The 21,248-nt window shown below is 36.0% G+C and overlaps 1 protein-coding gene across 3 annotated transcripts in view; it reads right to left on the bottom strand.

Annotated features, from left to right (window-relative positions):
- Positions 1-13,907: 13,907 nt before the first annotated feature.
- The window catches only part of ZNF407 (zinc finger protein 407), a 275,487-nt gene continuing 268,146 nt past the window's right edge, over positions 13,908-21,248 (bottom strand). For all 3 annotated transcript variants that reach the window (XM_072411522.1, XM_072411521.1, XM_072411523.1), the window contains one exon: positions 13,908-18,802. In XM_072411522.1, coding sequence (XP_072267623.1) covers positions 17,472-18,802 — 1,331 coding nt within the window. In that variant the 3' untranslated portion in view covers positions 13,908-17,471. The remainder of the gene's footprint in view (positions 18,803-21,248) is intronic.

Raw genomic sequence — 21,248 nt, 5'->3', positions numbered from 1 at the left:
ATTCTCCTTCACTGGTATTCCAGCCTCTCCCCCGATTGCTGCGCCTCTGTGGCCTTTCTCTCGCTCCAATTAAAAGACAGCGCCAGTTCCTCGTGAGCCATCTCCATGTCTCCAAATGGCTTTTCAGTGTCAAGTCTGTCAGGAAATTAACTTGTCATGACGTGACAGTTGCTAATTTTTCTCTTACATGTCAGATGGATTGCCTGCTGAAGATAATAATGAATCGCCAATCTCTGATTAGAAGGTGCTTCCGAAACCTAAAACTGCCATTTGAGCTAACTTTTTTTTGTAGATTAAATTACATCAACCTGGGGAAAAATGAATTACAGCAGAGTAGTGTCTACATGTTATGTGTTCATTTTTTTCTAATCTGTATAATAAAAGAAAAGCTGGGGCTGTTTTTGTCTTCAGTCTGTTGACAGATAAACCGTCTGTCTATCACCAAGGCTTCTGGAGGAACCAACACTCCCTCTGAATCCTAATTGGTTTATTATACGCACAGTTAGGGTAATAGATGAGCTATTCATTTATGTGGAAAGTTACAGACTTAACATGGATCATTCCTGCGAAGCAAAGAGGAACTGCATGTCAGTGTTCCTGTTTTGTGAAAAAAAATGTTTTATATTTCTGTAAAATTAGGATTGCTAATTGAGGCTAAATAATACAATATCTGATTATTTGGGAAATCATTGGAAAATTTAAAATTACAACAAAGATTTACAGATGTGAGTTTCTGTATTCCACTAAAAATATCTGATGAAATTCTTTTTTTTTTTTTACCTTTCTGCCTAGTCACGGGCTGGCTATATCAGGGCTTTCTAAGCCTAGAACAATGAAAATATTGTTAGCTTTTTAGTAAAAACAAAAGTATTCACAATGTTAAACATTTTAAAGGGAAATCCCATATTCAGATGAAAATTAAACACTATTGTATTGCACTGATACACCCACACTGATGATAATTCTGGAATGTGGAAGAAACATCGCCTATCCTTTTTGTAAAAAAAAAAAGTTTTAATGGTTTAGTTCTGTTTTAAAGCTGCAGTGAGTCAGGCAGAACCATCCGAACAGTACCTAACCCATGCCTTTCATTCATTAGATTTCAGTTCTTTTAATAAGGAAACTTTGGGCCTGATTTAATCATCAAGAATAGAGGAGAAGATAGACTGGTGGAAGAACCTGTGTGATCCAGCAAACCTGGAATATATTTTTTTAAAAAGGTGGCAAACATTTTAATACTAGACCACATTCATTGCAGGTTTGCTGGATCATCCTCTTTCTCCCATGGTAGTCTATCTTCTCCAGTCTTGGTAAGCTTTAATAAATCAGGCCCTTTGCATCATATGTGTTGTCACAGCTCCCTGTTTCCAGGAAGCCTTGCACAGCACCCTTCCAGTCCTCCCACCAGCCATAACCTGCAATGCAGAAACAGTGATGTTACAGTCTAAAATTAGGTATGTAATGGAAACAGAAAGGTTGTATACAGTAATTTCATTAGCATTTTCATGAGGAACCAGGGAAAGAAAAATATTAAACTTCAGCTGTTGTGGTGTTTACTGGGAAGCATTAGTAGCTGACTAAATAGCTTATTGCCGAGAACTGAGGTTTACATGCAGATTTGTTAATTGTATTATTAGCACTTTTACAAAAGTTAATCCCTTGTTGGTATTTTCTGATTTTAAAGGATCAATGAACCTAAATTGATATTTAGTTACAGGGAAGCTTGGTTGGATAAGCCAGGAGTAATAAACATCATAAAAATGTATTTTACAAATTGCAAATCACAAAACACAAATATTAACGTTATTAAGAGTTTCAGATTAGAACATAAAAACCCATTTTATAATGTTCATTTACCGATCCACCAAACCAGGTTGTTCTACGAATTTGTGAAGGCAATATTGACTGTATGGGCTCTATTTATAAAACAGGGAATGTGACATTTCTTTAAACAGTCCCTCGCGGGAATCAACTACTGCTATCGAAACACATGGACCTGGAAGATTCCCACAAGAGAGTGTTTAGGGAATGTCTGATCTTGTTTTCTAAAATGAGCCCTAAATTTTAGTGGTCCATGTTTAAAAAAAATACAATTATATATAAATTCTTTACTTTGTCATATGTGCTGAGGTTGGTGCATCCTAATCTTCATATAAGGGTTAACATACCAGTGATAACGAGCTTGTGTAAGCACTGCAAGTGCTTGTTATAGCTTTCAGCAATCTCCCAGCATGGTAAATAATCAGTCCAGCATTTCTTAGATTAGGATAAACAGTTTCAGGGGATTTGCGAGAGTTGTGATAATAACATTCAGATCTGAGAAATAGGATTTCGGTCCATGTAATACTAGGATATACTATAAGATGTGTGCTCGATCCTTAAATGATAAAATATTTCCCTGATCAAAAAACTATCAGGAAATACTGATTATTTTACTGCTTTACACCACTCAATGTACAAAACTATGCAGCCATCATTACTTGACGAAATAAAATCTGACATCAAAATCAATAGTAAAGGACAAGTTTTTATAAGTTTTGATTGTTTTTTTTTTTTTTTTTTTAACCAAAGTTAATAATAAAAAAAAAAAAAAAATATTAATAATATTAAGGTAAGATTAATCTGAAAGTTCTTGCAAAGACATACATTACATTCTTTATGAAGGGAATAAAGGATAATGTGGACATGCATTTCATGAACTGTATACAGTTTTGGCATCTGGTAGTGCCACTCCATGACAGTAAATGTCTGCAAACATTTTTACAAGATGCAAGGTGCTCTAGATTTCCTAGTGAGCAAATGAAAAGGCAGTTAGAAGTCTTCTTGAAACATATCTCATTTTCATCACAAATCCAAGAAATAGGGTTTATTCTCTTGTTTAGGATAGTGGAGAAGAAAGTCTACTAAAGCATTTAAAGTGGGCCTATCACTCAATTATTTGCATTATGTAGAAGGGTAGATAATTTTTTTTTTTCTATTGGAAGAGAAGACCCTGCGGCTGTGAAGACTGAAGGGGAAACCAACAGCCTCCTAGGATACATACTTTTGTACCCCAGTAGGCTGCGGGCTGCTAAAAAAAAAAAAAAAAATCTTTTTTTACATAAGGAAGGTGCAATCCTGGTCCAATGGGTCCCGTACTGTCCCATCTTCCCCTTCTTCTCGGCGGGGACTGGACATAGGCACTACCATCTTCTGCCTACTACTGGTGACGTCACCCGATCACACACTTCACAGGCCTGAGATCAGGTGATGACCCCAGAAGATGGCAGTGCTATTGTCCAGTCTGCACCAGGACGAAGAACAGCATGGGGTCAATTTGACCAGGATCACTGAGGGATAGACAGCTTTCCACCTGGAAGGCAGATATTGTTGTTTTGTTTTTATTATTTAATTACAGTTTCACTTTATGAACTAGAAAATGAATAATCCAAATGATTCCCTTGGATAAAACAAGGGAACAAAAACCTTGGATTTGTATGCAACTAAAGGAGAGAGTCACTGTTTTACTGTCAAATCTGGTTAAAAAAAAAGACAAGGAAAGACTAGACCAGACCAGGTTAGATGAAGATGTGTGCTTCTTCATGGAGCTTTGGACAAATATCTGAATAAAAGAACCCCAGCCATATTCCTATTTACTTCAGTTGGCCAGTAGCAGTCCTTTTTGTATATATTTAACAAATACAATAAGTACAATACAATAAATACCTAATACAATACAGTACAATACATAAATATATCTTGAACAGTATTTGATAGTCTAGAAATGTATAGGAACCCCTACCATGGGTTTCTCAGTTCAACTAATGGCTATCTGCTGTCCAACACAGATATAAGAAATAAAGAGTAGGGTCTTTAGAAAGTTTCAGGTTCTCAATATGGAGGAGCTAAATGACTGTTAGCGGTCTACCAGAGTACACAACTACATACCTAAAACTCTATAATTTAACCAACTGGATTGGTTTATACTGTGGCATTCTATTGTTCGCAGTGTTCTAACTAAATGCTATGTACGCTTAATTTGGAATGAGTAAAAGTTTCAGGATTACAAAAGAAGTTCTGCTACATTACAGCACCTATTTCCATAATAAGCAAACCAACCCACAGAGGACCGGTCTAACATCATATATTTTATTATATTATTAGTAGAACTTACCTCTGATGCTAGATCACTTATAATTCATACCTATTATTGTAAATGCCAGGAAGAAACTGTCTAGGTTTAAAATATGTTTTGGTTATCACAATATGGTGTATTATTCTATGTTTTTAGGAATTGAGCCACAATCTCAACAAAAAGAGTGTCCACCCAAATCAAAACAGAATTAAGAGGGGTGATACAGATCTTTACAATAAATCATACTATGACAATTTTAAATTACCTTTATTTTTGGATCAAACATTTCCATTACATCAGTAAATAAATCTCTATAGAGCATTATCATATCTCAGTTATAATAAATACTGTAGGCATTATAGACCTTATAGCACTGAAAAGCTGAAGAAAACCCTTACAATCTTTGGAACGTATTACAAGCCCCAAAATGAATTAAGTCTTCAAATCAATCTCTAAGACAACCAATATGCACCCAGATTGAGTACTTGATAACTTGTCTTTGCACACTGTTTTGTGCGCTTAGTGCATATTAGGGCTTTGGTGGCAAGCCATCAATCCTTGGTAGACATGGAATCAAAGGATCTGGTTACTTCTAGCACCATTGTAAATTAATGTACATGGTAATCAGCTACTTTTATTGATTTCCCTCTTCATTCCCTGAAGTGGTGATTAGGACAAACCATTCCACAATATATCCTTTCACTTTTAAGGGCTGTTGGTCATTTCTCTAAAGTGTTTAATAATTTGTTTGATTTACTGGGTATACAGAGGTATTTTTTTAAGCTAGAAATAAACATTAGAAATGTAGTCACTGGATTCATATTAGTAACGTGTAATACGTACATACAGTCATGGGAAAAATAAAATACACCCTCTTAATTTCATAGTTTATGTATTAGTACATAATAAACAAATCTTCTTGTTTTAATCTACCATCTGGTTGCCTTGGTGTCACCTTTGACTCGGCCCTCTCATTTACCCCCCATTTTCAGAACATTTCCAGGTCCTGTCACTTTCACCTACGCAACATCTCCAAAATCCGCCCCTACCTGTCCCCTGAGACCACCAAACTCCTTTGTACATGCTTTTATCATCTCTCGTCTGGACTACTGTAACCTCCTCCTCTCTGGTATTCCACTAACCCGACTCTCTCCTCTACAATCTATCATGAATGCTGCAGCCAGACTCATCCATCCTTCCTCTTGCTCCTTCTCCACTGTATCTCTTTGTAGTTCTAACCCCATTGGCTGCCATTTCACCTTAGAATCAAATTTAAGCTCCTGTGCTTTGCCTTCAAATCCCTACACAGTTCTTGTCCCACTTACATTTCTGACTTGGTAAAAAAATACTCCCCCAGCCGCTCTCTCCGCTCCTCCAATGACCTACTAATGACTTCCTCACTCATAACCTCATCACACGCACGGATACAAGACTTCTCTAGAGCTGCCCCGACTCTCTGGAATGGTCTTCCTCATCCTATTCGGCTTGCTCCTACTTTCTGATCATTTAAAAGAGCGCTCAAAACCCATTTTTTCAAACTTGCCTACCCATTTTTTTCTGTCTTTTAAAACCATCACTACTTCCCACCACTACATATCCCCCTCCTATTGTGTGTAAATTCCCCCACCTACTAGATTGTAAGCTCTTCGTGGCAGGGTCCCCTCCTCCTATATCACTCTCTGTATGTCTGTCATTTGCAACCCCCATTTAATGTACAGCGCTGGGTAATATGTTGGCACTATATATTTCCTGTTTAATAATAATAATAAAACAACACATATGATATCCCACCATATCATTTATTTACCAAGGAAGACAAACTCATAACTGTGTGTGAAAAACTAAGTACACCCTGTAGAATCACATTCAGCAGCGATTATTTGAAGTATTTGTTTTCAGCATGACTTTATCAGTCCGTCATAGTGGGGAACAGAGGAATGTCGGATGATGAGATGAGGCACTGGTATAGGGATTACATGAAATGGCTGTCATGAGGTGGCTGCACAATTTTTGTTTTTCCCTTTCAGAATGCCTACATTTGCTGTGATTGTGGGGGTCCAAAAGTGTGGTTATCCATTAGTCATCTCCCTGATATTAACAATACTCTCAAGCTGGTGCATGTTTTTTTCTCTTTTTATTGTGGTTTTCAACATGCAATTGCAGACCTGCCACCAGCAATTATGATCTAAGTCCTTGATAGACAACATTTAGTATTTTATGCTATGGAGTCAGGGCTTCAGTTAGGATAGCGTGCCATGGATGCTTTGAGATAAGCAAGAAACAGACCATTGGATGATTTGCATAAAAGATGCCACATCTAGATTTTATTACATTTCTGCATTTGTACATTACATTTACAAATGCAGAAACAATGTAAACACCTTTACTCCACTCCAGCTGATATTAAATAATACTAACCCAGTTAACATAGATGTGGTGCCAGGAGTATTATTTAACTTAACTGAACTAGGGAGGAAAAAAAAAAAACATGCAAAACTTAAATGTATCCACTGGTGCATTATTCTTCATGATGGGTGTTGTCTTGTAGGATAAAATTAAAGAAAGAAAAACAGTAAGAGTAAATACTATAAAAAGATGTATAAAAGTAAAATGATAGCACACACAACATACTGAAAATACAACAAAGATAAGGGGGACGTTTATCCACGTGATGGGTAATCCAGGGAAAAATGTTACTGTAAGTACTCACTGTACAGAGCATAAAAGGGGATAAAATTACAGAACCTTGTTTGACAGCAACTAGTAGATCTGATAAGCTCCTATAAAAGGATAGGAGGACAAGTGAAGATCATGAGATGAATGGAAACAATGAACTAGCTGATATTTTGAGATAAAGAAGGACAGCCAGGTAGGGGGAATGCCAATAATGGATTTGTGGGTTAAGAAAAGAATCATATATTAAAGTCTTTTAAATACAAGTCTGTGAAAGACAGTGAAGTAGCACAAGAGTATCAATTTATAAGGTTAACATGCCTGATTGCTACAGCAAGACCTGAAATTTCATGAAACTCCACCTACTTCTTTAGACAGACAAAGATGGATGCAAATTTAGAAGTGGTAAAAACATTAAGTTAGGCTTTAAAATATATTGCAATTGTGGAATCAAGAAAGAAACAACACAGATACTACAGTATATATCAAAGATAAACTCCAGTCAGCAGTAAAAAAAAGTATGAAGTGTTTCACCCCAAAACACTGAAAGATTTAAATGTTAGCTTTGTCAAGGGGGATACCAATAGGAAGAAATGCTAGGTTTCTTGCTTCCCCCACTGTACAACCAATTCCATGAGGCCACTACTTTTCTGTGGTCATGAATTCTCCTATCACTTAGATGGGCTCTTGAAGTCCACATGTACACGTTAGGACAAACACATACTGGGAGCCAAGAAGTGCACCAGTATTGGAGTTCATCCAGTTCCTTATCTGCAATCTGATTTTGTTTTTGTTTTTTTCATTTATTTTGTTTTCAAAAGTTGCGTTTAATCAGTTTAAGCTGTATTTCCCATTTACTGCCAGAATATATATATACATATAAAAAATTTTAACATACATTTTTGGCCTTAAGCTATGTACACACTTCCAATTATTATCGTTGGTAAATGAACGACGAACGATCCTGCACAATATCTGCGAACGATCGTATAGCACTGATCCTGTACATACAGATAACGACACAATCATTCGCAGATATTGTACACACGATAGATGCGATCGTTTGAACGATACAGGAAGTGACGTGCACCACAGGAAGTGAGCGAACGTTCGTTCATTCACCGCGCATGCTCAGACCATGGACGATCAATGAACGACCATACACACGATAGATGGTCAACGATCGTCGTCCAATCCGATCCGCCGGTCTGGTCGTTCCTTTCCAACGACTATCGTCGTTCGTCGGCGTCGTTGGTTACTTTTTTTACGAACGATTTTTGCCCAATCGATCGTTCGTCATTCATTTCCAACGATAAAAATTGGAAGTGTGTACGCAGCTTAAGATACTTAATGTGTTATTTTTTGTTACAATTTTAGTGTACACAAACACACAAATTTGTAAAAACACCTAATTTGTAAAATTTAAAAGCGAGATTGTGTAAACAGATAACAACATGTCAAGCCTACATTTGTTTAGAATTAATTATAGGAATGTGTTCTAAGAATCATTCCTCTTCTGCATACACAGCAATAACCAATATGTACTAAGCACTTGTCCATTTATATGAGCACATGCATCTTATGTGTGTTGGTTTTACATACGTTTTTTTTTTTATTCTCGCCTTACAACACCCACTCAATCCTCTACAATGGTCCTGAGAGACTTGTGTGTTTTTTTTTTGTCATGACTATACCTATGATACACAATGGGGTCTATATGGTATATTTACAGACTGGTTTAAACTCATGACAGTCTAAATGTATGCTAAAAATGTACATAGCGTTTTGCAGACCACCCATGTTCCATGCTAAAATTTGCCAACAGTAAAATATATATCTAAGGACAAACGTACAAATAATCTTTGGCACACTGAAATGAGAGCATGCTTGTGCCAGGTTCCAAGTTATATTTATAGTCTTTTAAAACAACATCCCCCTTTCTATTTTACTATGGTATAGAACATAGCCATATTTTTTGCTCTGAAGAGGCACTAAGGATTTCTGTATAACCAACATTTTAAGCTCTGTGGTATTTCCTCACCAAGCAAATCTTTTTTTTTCTTCTATTTGCCTATATACACCTTTGAAAACCTTTGGATTGAACTAGACTTCTTTCATTGGAAATGACCTTGTTCCATGGGGATATTGAAAAAATAACATTAGTGATGTACATATTTAAATAGCCTTCCAACTTGTTCCAGTATACATACTGTGAATGCATTTACCTGCTTTCATATATTAGAAAATAAACACGCATCACAAATAAACAATCCTGTGTGTGAAATGAACCACTTACTTTGTACCCAACATTGGATCATCTGAGATTTTTTTTACATTAACTTTTTTTGTAAATATGGAAATACCATCCCTAAAAAAATGTAAAGAATCCAATAGTACAATATGATATACAAGAAAATAATAATGTACCTTATTTATACAAATGACTGGACGAAAGGAAAAAACAGCTCGGACCTCTACCAAGAAACCCTTGGTTCTGTTTAGATAAATGGTAAAGCGCTGGAGAAGTATGATAAGGTGTATTATATCAGAATGACGGTTAGTGCTAAAGGTAAAATTACAACAAATAAATGTAATGTTATATATTGAGGTCTATCTATAAAGACGTGTTAATCAGATAATACATTGTAATATCTTTGTATGAGTTTTTATTCAATACATTATAAATTGGTGATCATTTTGTTTTCTTACAATGGTATCAGTAATTGATTGCTGTACCATAATAAATGGGTGATTGTAGCTAGAAAAAAAAATGGAGATTAGTGGTGAGAGACCTACATTCCAGTCTGTTCATCCCTTTATAGATATGCCCCATAGACATATCCCACCTGCCCACTCTCACTGCCCAACACCACCACCCTTCCACTTTCCACCATCTGTAATAGCCCTTATTGGCCCACAAAATAGTGCCGGAGGTTATGGGAAAATTGTTCTATTCTGCAGTATTTTTTTAATAGAGAATTATTAAAGGACTCATTTGTCTAAAGATTCAGTTTTTCCAGCCATACATTTAGGACTCTTCCCTACACAGAAACAACAGTATCACTTCATTTTAGAATCATGTTCAGTGGTGGCAAAGTACCGAGACTAAGCTATTAATTTGCACTTTTCTAAGCAAGAGTGATAATTAATTTAGCAAATTCATAACAGTTATAACAAATTACGAGACTTACATATGCTTTCTTGTTAAATGGATCTGCAGTGTGCTTTTTTCTCTCCTAATTAACACATATATGACTTGTTTCGTGAATTAGGTCATCCTTAGGTAATATCACTCTGTGGGGACAAAAATACACTCACTTTGCTTTCACTACTTTCATGCTGAAACGGTCATACCCTATGAGCTGCTTGCTGGCTCAGCACCCTATTAATGAATTTCTAGGCAGACGTGCCTTGTATAGTACAAGAACCTCTGGTTTTCTACATATGAAGGAACTAAAGATTTGATTCCATTCTATTGGAAATACGGTTTCAGCAAGCTAAAAAAGGAAGTAAGGAGGTAGTAGCAGAACTGGTCACTGACTTAATGGAACAGTTTAGCATAGCCCCATTTAAAAAAACAAAGCAAAGTTTACCTTAAGGGACCCTATCACCCGCCTGCTATGCTGAAAGGTAAACACAAAAAGAGATTCTATATTAAATATATATTAAAATTATTATATAAATATAAATATTAAATACTTGCATTTTGCAAAACAAGTACACTCAACAATGATATTTCAGCTCTGAAGGTTTAACACAAAATAACAAGTCCATGTGTGCCAGATTTAAAGATTTCTAGGTCACCCACAGCTCCCCCTATTTTCCCCATGAACCTCATTGTGTTCAATGTGTTTTTGATGAAACATTAAAAAAAATTAGGAATACCAAAAAATGTCCCAGCACTGGCAAATAAAGCTGCTGCATAGTAGAAAAATGACAGCAAGCTAATTGGAAAATTTCAGTGCCAGTCTTGGGGAATTTATCAATACAGATTTCCTATGTTTCATTGTCAGCATAACAAGCAAAAGGGTCTCAAAGTAACTTGATAAGGTTTGAAATAAATCTAGACTAAAGATTCCAGCAATGATTTCGCTAAATACTGCTTAAGTCTTTGCTTGGTTTCTGCCATGCATCATTTACCCGACCCCTACATCAATAGTGGACTTATAACCGATATAGCAGTTGGAGGAACGGCAGCATGTAGAAAAGAACAAAGCATCAGACCACAGAAGTGTTAAATGCTGAAGAAACTTTGAGAGGATTAAGCACTACATTAAGGCAAAAAGTAGGTGACATTGGCCTTTAAGAAAGAAGTATAAATGCAAATTTTAAACTAGAATGACCTACCCTTAGTTACCTGGCTATCTCCAGCTTCAATACCATCTGGAACAAGCATTAAAATGTCAGAGTGATGTTAGAACTTCACCTATACTACACTAAAGGAAAAAACTGAACCTAAATATATTTTCTTATCCTAAAAGCACCATCATAACTTCTCCACTGCACCTACCTCAACTTCTGCAAACTCCTCCATCTCGCACACGGAATCCCCACTTTTCTAGGGCCTGGTTGCAATTTTAATCCCTGTTCCAACACCACTAACACTGATTCTAAACAAGCATGAGATGGAATCCGAACTCCTAAGTCACTTACAGCCTTACTTTCCTTAGGAAATGTTTCCAATATTTTATTATACATAAATCCTAGACCTTTAAGGAGGCCAGGGGTACTAGCAGCTGACAATGGGCTTGCATTTAAGGGTACTTTCAAACAATTCATTACATTACCCAGTAGTAGCTGAAATGATTCTGTATGTTAATTTAGTGAAGTGTCATATGAATTACTGTGATAAGTGTTGTTTCAAAGGAGAATGATATGCCAAGGCTTGTCATGTACATTGTTGATAACTAATTATCTCGGGTTACTATACATCCAGTCAGAAAAAAAGAAAAATTCAAATATTCTTTGTCTCTGTCACAAAAAACAAACACTAATGATGACTCTGAGTTTAACATGTAATCTTCATTCATTTTATGGAAACCTTTTATTTACAATGGTTATCAAAACACACAACACATGTCAAGTGACATAAATAAAGACATTTGTTTCAGTTTATGAGCTGTTAATTACTGTACAGAAATAGGGAGTGGTTAGGAAAGTAGACAGCTGTTAAGAACAGTCAAGACAAATATCAGAAAGATGGATTAGTATGGTATGTCTGGCTGGCCTTTCTTGTTAAATGTAATTTTCAAGAAGTACCTTACGTAAGAATAAAAGGTACAATTTTAGGAACACCAGATACAATCTGCCATACCTACCCCAACCATTATCAGTCTGTACACCAGAAACAGGCTAGACTGATCCTCTAATTGATGAAAAGGTCTTATGTTACTGTAAGGGTCATTGGGTTATAGTAAAGGAAATATTTAAAGAAGAAAGTTAGATTTGTTTTCAACTAGTTCATCCAAAAACAAAATGCATACAAAGAAAAGTGGTTGTTTTTATGGCTCACTTATTGTATACCCTGCCCCAACAGAAACCTTCCAGGACAGAAATGTAGGAGCTACCATTGCTTTGAAGGACTGGACAACAGTCCACTTTTACATCCACCTCCACCAGGTATGTCACCTCCTTTGGTGTTCACTCGTTCTATTCCTTCCTTGCTTTCCATTAACATCCTCTATACAGAGATCTAGCTTTGAGGAATGTGAAGTTTTAGGAGACCGGTACATATAGCTTTGTCTTACTGCCTCTCGATGTAGTAAATTAATAGAAAAACAAATCAGCAGTAGTAGCCCCCATATTTCTGTCCTCAAAGGTAGCCGTCAGATGGCAATATCTGTTTATGCAGACTGTCTGCAATGCTGTATATGATAAGGCCAAAATCCAGTCTGGCCAAAACATATAGGGCAGAGATCCGATAGGATTCCTGTCAATGTTTATTGCAAAGAGTAATATATGATTGAAACGAATATGTGGCGGTATAGTACTTGCACATGTTTACTCCAGTGAAAGATAAAAGTGTTTGACTTTCAACTATATTCACCAAATGCCATTTGTGAGCAAGCTCAAGTTCTCTACTTCTATCCTTCAAGCCTTGATAAATGGAAAAAGCTTGGTCCCTGAAAGGTGTTGACTCTATGCACAGTTTACATCTGACCTTTGGAAAAAAAAACTTGGATTAAAACACACAGCCAAAAGGTACCATGGACACAAACATTCTGAATTTCAATAACTCTAATCTAAACATCATGGATTCCACAATTGTAGGAAGAACTATTAAGATTTCTTAATAAAACTCAAACTGTTTTTGCAAGTTTAGTTTTGCAAGCTAGGAGGGCTACTTATATTCAAATGAGAAAACTTCCCAAAGCAGACACCCAGAATAATTGATGGTTAAGCAGAAGGAAGCCATGGGACACCATGTGTGTAGCCCTGTGGATTATATATGACTTTTTTATAAACAACATTTCAGTTAGGTTTGCCAATGTGGTCAGTTTAATTCCCCTTTAGGAGATAATTTATTGCTGGGAAAGCTATGTATTAGAAGGCTAAAATGATGGGGAAACCCAATTTGCATTAGATTTCTGGTACTTGTAAAACATTAGTAGCCTGTTAAAACTTCTTAAGGCTTAGTCTACACGGACGTTTTCCCCAGCGTTTACCCTGAGGCTTTTAAAGCCCTTGTTTGAAATCCCCATGCATTACAATAGGTTAATCTACACCAGGACGTTTCCTTGAGGAACGTTTATGACATGTATCTTCAACGTTGTTTGCAACGTTTAAAAAATTAAAACGCTGGAAAATGCCCAAAAACACGGGAAACTCTTCCATTAATTTTAATTGGACCTTTTCCCGTGTTTTTGAGCACTTAAAAAGCAAATTAGTTAACAATGCAAGCTTTAAAACGCTAATAAAAGTGCATAAAAACGCATATAAACGCAATAGGAACATTTACATGCGTTTTTAAAAAACGTCCATGTAGACCCAGCCTAAATGCTATGTGAGATCCAATTTATTTCATACGTTGAAAAACATTTTCATCGCTAACAGGAATAAACAAAATATATAATACATATAAAAACAAAATATTTAACAGTAAAAAAAATAAAAATACAAGTATATTCAATGTTTTCTTTATTTGGAAATATACAGAAGTGAAAAAAAAACATTGTATTACATAATTTTACAATCCTTGAAGACCATCAGAGCATTTAAACAGCTTTTGCATGTGAAATAACAATGTAAAAAACAAACGTGGCTAACAGCGGATTATAATACTAACTAAAACATAAAGCTAAGAGCAATGAACAAAACTTCAACCAACTCACAATGGGGCTGATTAACGACAACTGGACCATATTGAAATCCAGATTAAAAAACAACAAAAAAAAAGTTTTGCTTCTTTAATAAGCCCTATTGGTTATGCCCAACATTAAAATGATGGGTTCAAACAATAATAACATACTGAAAAACAAAATGCATCTAATATATATAGTAACAATATCACATATGGGATCAATAGATATTTCCCATTTTGGTTCATAACCAGTTCTATTATTAATTACACATTTTTGTCTTGCAGTGCAGTTTATTATATTCTTGTTGCAAAATAATGGAATCCAGAGGTGCCTGAAATGTTTGTTATTTGAATTCTTCTTTTGCTTATACTAGGGACATGGGAACACAATACGGACCCTAAAATCTTCAGGAAATTGTCTTAAATGTAAACCAAAAAAAATATCAGAACTTTAGAATACACCTAGCAATCTTCACACAGCTTTCTTGAAGCCCAAATGTATGCAAAATGTTAGTCTAAAAATATATACACATTGCTGTGGGTGGTTAGCAGACACCATATGGTGGGACATCTAACCTACATACAGAGACAAACTTCTAACCTGCCATACGCTGTGCAGCCTTGATCTCCGAGTCTATCAGTTGTCACATTGGGAATATGTCTAGCCCATTGTAAATACAGGGTTACAGAAAGTCACTATTTATTTATATTCTTCAAATGAACTCTAAGATGATTGGTAACCATTGACGACTTTAGCTGGTTTTATATAACCATGTTACATTTTTACTTGTAGACGGAAATGAAATTATTTGCCTATGTATTTCTTACAGGGGGTTTCCTTTAGGTAATACTTTGTCCCCCAGACTAAGGTTTGCTAGTGAGAATTAAATTACATATGTGTGGCTCTAATAAATAAACTCTTTAATGCCAGGAACCCTAGCAGGTATAATGTCCATTTTGCACAGTATTCAGCAGTCTGTAAGGTCTCCTATATCTCACTCTTTTCAAAGCACTACACAGGAGACAATTACAGAGAGTGTGCAATAGAAATCGTAAGCACCCTCTGGCAAATTGTGATGGATATGCATACCCCCAACATATTTTATCACTTTGATTTAATGCATTATCTGCATATTGTCAGCAACAGACCCTATATGATTAATAATTTGACAACCCTGACTATTATCTTTATTGTACCACAGGACCAAAATACATTTGGTTGGGTAAATTTGTATAAGATATAATGGGTGGCACTTGCACACTGCATCACCAGTCCCTCAACTGTGCACCAAGCACCTAATTGTGGAAGGGCAGGAGGAGTTTTATGTGTTCCTCTATACCAGCTGGGATTTAAAATTGTGATTTTGCAACTGACTCAAAAAAGGCTTTAGGCGATTTTTTTTTTTTTACACTATGGGTAGCAATGTATGTAGGAGCAGTAGGTAGCAGAAATAATGGTAATAACGTATTTACAAGCTAAATTTTTGTGCATTTTTTTCAAAAAGTAACCTCTTTGTTTTGTGTCCTAATATATGTAAATGCAAAATGTTTTGCTGATAAAAAAATATTTATTTTAAGCCAATAACAGCCTAATCCTGTATTTTAAACAGTGAGGTCCTGGCCATAATAATAGTGTCTTGTAGACTGCAGTGGCAAGGTCCCTCCAGTAAAATTTCCAGTCCAACCAACTTTTACCAATCATGGGTCCAAATCATCCTGGCTGAATGCTGCTGGTGTCTTGTATCTTACGAATCATTTTAAAATGTGGTACGTTCCTTTAATGCAATGTTTCTTAGGATTTACATGTTAGAGTCAACATAAGTCCAGTATTTAAGTCCCAATATTATAAAGCCACAAAGTAATTAGAGGAATAATCTTCCAAATGTAAACATAAGGTAACCCTGCTGGGTTTTTGGTTAGTTTGTTCTTCCTAGTGTTGTCAGTGACCCTGTTGGAAATAATTCACTTTACTACTTGCACCTACGATACCAAGATATGAGGGTAGCGATTGTCACTAGGCAAAGATGACACAGATAGTATCATAAAACTTGGCAGGGTTTATTTTGAAAATGTAGTATTTGGTTGCACTTTGTTTCTCCATAGGAAATCTGGTGGTGGGAAAGGTCTCCAATACGGTCATAGACTGCAGTAAAACCTGATAGAGGATTTGTGAATTCTCTGCTCAAAAACTCAGAAAATGTTTTAGAGTTCAGCCCAGCTCATACATATTGCTTCAAAAAGATGGTTCAGGAAAAGATGTGGGGAGTTATGTACAGATCACCAGTCCCTTTCAACCACTGTAACAAACTTTTAAAATGTTTACTTATGAATGAAATGTTTGAAACATGGAACTAGAGTATGAGAAGATAGCAGAACAGCAAAATATAATAATGGATTTAATCTTTTTCAGGTGCTGGAAGGCCTATAATAAAAAATGGGATGGACTGTGATCTACAAAATGTTCACTGGGTGAGGTTTATATCTAAAGGAGGACCTGGCAGAGAACAAAAAGTACAAAAGAATCCACCTAATGATTTGTGTGAACTTATTTAAACATTGAAATGAACAAAACCATTCTAACTGGTATAACGTATTAGTTATTTGTGATAATTATCATTTTAAGCCCTCTGGATTGTATTTTTAGTTGTCATTGGCTTTACTGAAAATAATGTTTTTTTTACGGGAATTACCAATAGTCATAGATGCACCTATTGTGACTATTGGTTTATTGGAGCAGCACCTAGACTGTAATTTAATGCCTTGTGCTGTATTAGCAAAATATAAAGTGAAATAACAAAGACTATTGCATCTCGGGACAAACACAATCTAACAATGGAATATGTTTGCTGTTACATACTGATGGTGGGAAAAAAATCTCAGTATTTAAAAATGTTAAAAAAAAACAAAAACACCTCTCTACATTCCAGGCTCCTGTAGTCCCTACAATTTGTTTCAATAAGAAAATGTATCAATAAACACTTTGATGTTATAAATATATATAGCAATGAGCATGAAAGCAATGTTTAAAGCCCGGAAACCCTTCTAATGCTGTTGTATTAAAAGATGACAGAGGTTTCACAACTTTAAGTGATAATGTAAGAATAATGTAGGTTAGTAATGTAAAGTAGCCCCTGGCAGTGATGTAGCACTGCTTAACAGTGTAATTACTCAGCTATTATCGGATTACTTATCAGCTAGCAATTCTCTTTCTGTGAGGAGTTCATATAACACTTTTTTTTCCTTTAACAATTTACCTTGATATAGTTGTCTCAATGGATGGATTAAAAATATACATTGATTTTGGTAAAAATCTTTTATGTGAAAAAATATAGTCTCATCTTCCAATTACTATTTTCCCATGCTTTACTGGTGGTTTGAAAATCCTCATTGTTCCATATGAGGTTTTGCGCTTGAGTCTTCAGAACTACACTCTGCATAAACCACCATGCTGTCAACCTCCTGTGTGGGCTCCTCTACTGGTATCTGGGAATCCACAACAGTTTCAGCATGTAAAATGTCACTAGCCTCCTCCGTTTCTATTACGGTATGTGAATATATATTGGATTCTTTCTCTGCTTGTGGAATTTCAGTTACAATATAATGTGTTGTAGCTTCCTCAAAGTTCTCTCTGACATTTTGGACCATGGCTCTAGCTAACTCCTCAGTGACAATAATCTGGGATATTTCCCCATTTTCACATTCAACCAAGCTCATCTGTTGTTCTGGTAGACTAATTGTATGGCTTTCCGTGTTGTGCATAATAATACGAGGACCTTCTGTAGAGACCATATGCACAGTGCCTTCATCGTTCAGGATAACCTGAGTAACACCTTCTTTAATCAGCTGATCAGCAGCAGCTGAATCACACACTGCAAACTGCAGGACCCCCTGCACCATATTCTTAAATGCAGGATCCTGGGAAGCGACAAAGCCTGAAGAATGCATGACTTGTCTGACAACCTCCATTGGTTCAATTTCTTGTTGGCCTTCATGTACCTCTTCAAACATCTGAATCTCCCCTTCACTGGACTCTACGCACGTCTGCTCACTTGTCATCCTAACCAATGACTCCTCCATTGCTGCATTTTCTGTGTTTTGTTGCCTGCTTCCTTCTCCAACATTTCCCAGTTCTGTTACAGCACAGAGAAGTGCATCCAGGGCAGATGAGGAATCCGATGCATGAACGGTTTGTGATACATCCAAAATACCTTGGGTCATTACTTGCTGTACTACATTACCATTGGAGTCAGTTACAGTCTCTATAGCAACAGACTCTGCTACATCTGTTTCTTCCATTGGGGCTTCAACCACTACAACCTGAGTTGCTCCTTCAGAAAGCTGTTCACTAAGGATTTCACCGGGGATGATGCTACCCATGTGTGTGGCTTGATCAGTGGCAATTACCTGGCCATCCTCAGTAATATGCACTACTCTTGCCACTTGACTTGCCATAGCTAATGTCTGGAGAGTAGCTGCCGCAGTTTCTTCAACAGAAGAATTGATTGTGATATTTCCCTCATATTCCTCAGAAAATCCCTGGATGATAATGACCTGCTGAACTTGTTCAGAGGGTTGACTTTGCTTTTTGCTGCTTCTGGTGGTTTCTTTAGCCGGTGAAGGCTCTGGTGGGGTGGAAGCAGTGAATCGACTATTTGTTTCCACAAAATTTGCACCTAGTCCTTTAAGTCGACATTCAAACGATTTTGAAACAATTCCTGAAAAATAAAAGACATAAAATATTGTTAATAAGTAAAACATCACAAGTATTTCTAATTATCAGTGTACATATATTAGTAAAATAAACAAAAGTCACAATTTTTTAGTAAACAAGTCAAAAGACATTGGAGTGCTTTTATTTTTAAGAGTTAGTATTTGCTCATCCCGAAAAATTTGGCTATACTGAATGTATTATCTCACTTTCAGTTTTTCAAAATTCAAAAGTGACAGGATGATAATTGGACCGCTTGGTATTCTTCCTTTAGTCACCTTTGTGAACAACACTTATTGCACAAAAAAATAAAAATAAATACAATTGCTGACTCAGTGAATTCAGTTCTGCCAGTTTTCTGATTTCTAAGCATACTTAGGATTGGCACAACCTGTACTTAGCAAAGTAAGTAAACGCCAATACCACCTAGAACCATTTTCATGATAAAAGTACATAAACATTTGTTTTTCATGTTCCTTCTGCATTTTTTAATCAGAAGATATAAAAGACATTCTGAAAATATTTACAGGGAAAGTGAACAAACATCTTTAGTACAATAATTGTAACTAGTTAATCAACCAACCAAACAAACATTATTAACTTCTTCTTATTTCTACCTTTCAAGTTTAATGGCTGCTCTGCATGTGGCTGTTGAACATAAGCATTAAACAGTTTTGATGTAATTTTAGACAACTACTGCTTTTTGCACATCCTTACTGAATAATAATTGTACATATTAGAGACACATTACACTCTCACCTTGTATTGATCAACAAATTAAACCCAAAACACTTATGTTACTGTAACAATAAACCCTATAACAAACCTATAACATGCAAAGCAACGCCACTGCTCTGCCACAGAGAAAACAAAAATGGCGATTTGCAAACAAAGTTCCAAATGCTTACCCCATTTTTTTATTCCTCGTCGTGTGACTAGCCTAACAAAGTCCCTTTCCCGCCCAAGCTGTCTGACATAATTATGTACAATGTAAGACAATGGGGCCCCAAACATATTGTGGGAGCATTGGAGAAAAATGTCCACTGCTGAGAAGAATGCATTAGGTATTTGTACTTACTCTTTTTCTCCCTGGCTATATAAACATTTAGACCCAGGCATTCGGGTAGGAACTCCTATTTAACAGCACTTTGGCATAAGGCTTTACCTGTACCTACCCAAAGCCTAAATGTAACTTAAGTAAGAGCCTCTGCCATCTGGAAATAATACTATGATTATGTGCAATTACTGACAAAAATTTGAAAATATGTATAAAAAAGTAAAACACATTCATATTGTTTTATAGCTTAAATAATTTTTTTTTTTTAAGAAATTCCTTTCTGTTCAGTCACTTGCACCGCACCTCATACAGAAAGCTCATTGACAGAAGAATGGATGATTTCATACTTTAAACATTTAAAAATAGTCAGTGACACCAATGAAACATCTTCATGTTCCCTCTCTCAGTGAATCACTTTTCAATAATGTGAAGGTTAATAATTCCCTGCTCCCACTTTCCAAGATGTTACTTTGCTTCAGGAGTGAGGAAATTGATAAGGCTCAACAAATATGGTACATTAGGATCACAGAGAAAAGTTATCTCATTCATTCATTTAAATGTATGATGGAAGGTGCTCTGCCTTTTACCGTTTCTATTCAAACCTATATTTTCCATGTAGTTCAATTCTCTATCACCAATTTAAAAAAAAAGTCACCTTGTAACATGTAAGACAAGATGGCATATTCTGTATCTCTTGGGTGCAGTAGTATCCACAGCAGATATTGCAGCTCTAATAATTATCCCATTCTGAACAGCTTACTTAATCCATTTGAATTCAAAGATGAGTTAAGCCACTGCCAGGCCATTAAAGTAAACTACAAGGGTAAATACTGCTGTCACTGAGAGGTGTGATGAAGCTTAACTACTCAAACATCTTAACCTCAGATTCGTGCAGCCCCAGCTATTCCATCACAGTTCATAAATGTGATTGCAGGTCCATCTTTTGATTCAGCAATTTAATAACTTCAAGTGCTGTCAGTAGAGCTTTGAAAAATTGCTCCTATAAAATATAACAGCCTCAATCAGATTGTAAAAAATTTGCCCACTGAAGAATCTTCCATTTCAACTTAATGAATTAATGCTGAGCTTTGAAGAGGTTGAAGAGTCATTTGAAGGAATGTTAGGCTATCACTGAAGTTTACATTTGCACTGCAATGTCATTTTAAGGCTATTATATCAACCTACAAAATACATGGTAGTGTGCTTTGTGGAGTTTGTCTTAAACTACAATATTATGTCTATCATACCTAGAGCTAATAATGATGGGTGTGATCAGCAATGACCAATTAATTTTCCCACCACCCACTAAACTAAGTAAGCACAGTATTCAAATACAGTGGTATATATCTCCACCTACTAAATATACACTAATACTAAATCCTGTTATATTATGGTA

The sequence above is a fragment of the Pyxicephalus adspersus genome, chromosome 5 (genome assembly GCF_032062135.1).
Source record: "Pyxicephalus adspersus chromosome 5, UCB_Pads_2.0, whole genome shotgun sequence".
In the NCBI taxonomy this organism is placed as follows: domain Eukaryota; kingdom Metazoa; phylum Chordata; class Amphibia; order Anura; family Pyxicephalidae; genus Pyxicephalus; species Pyxicephalus adspersus.
This window is presented reverse-complemented; position numbering and strand designations above follow the sequence as displayed.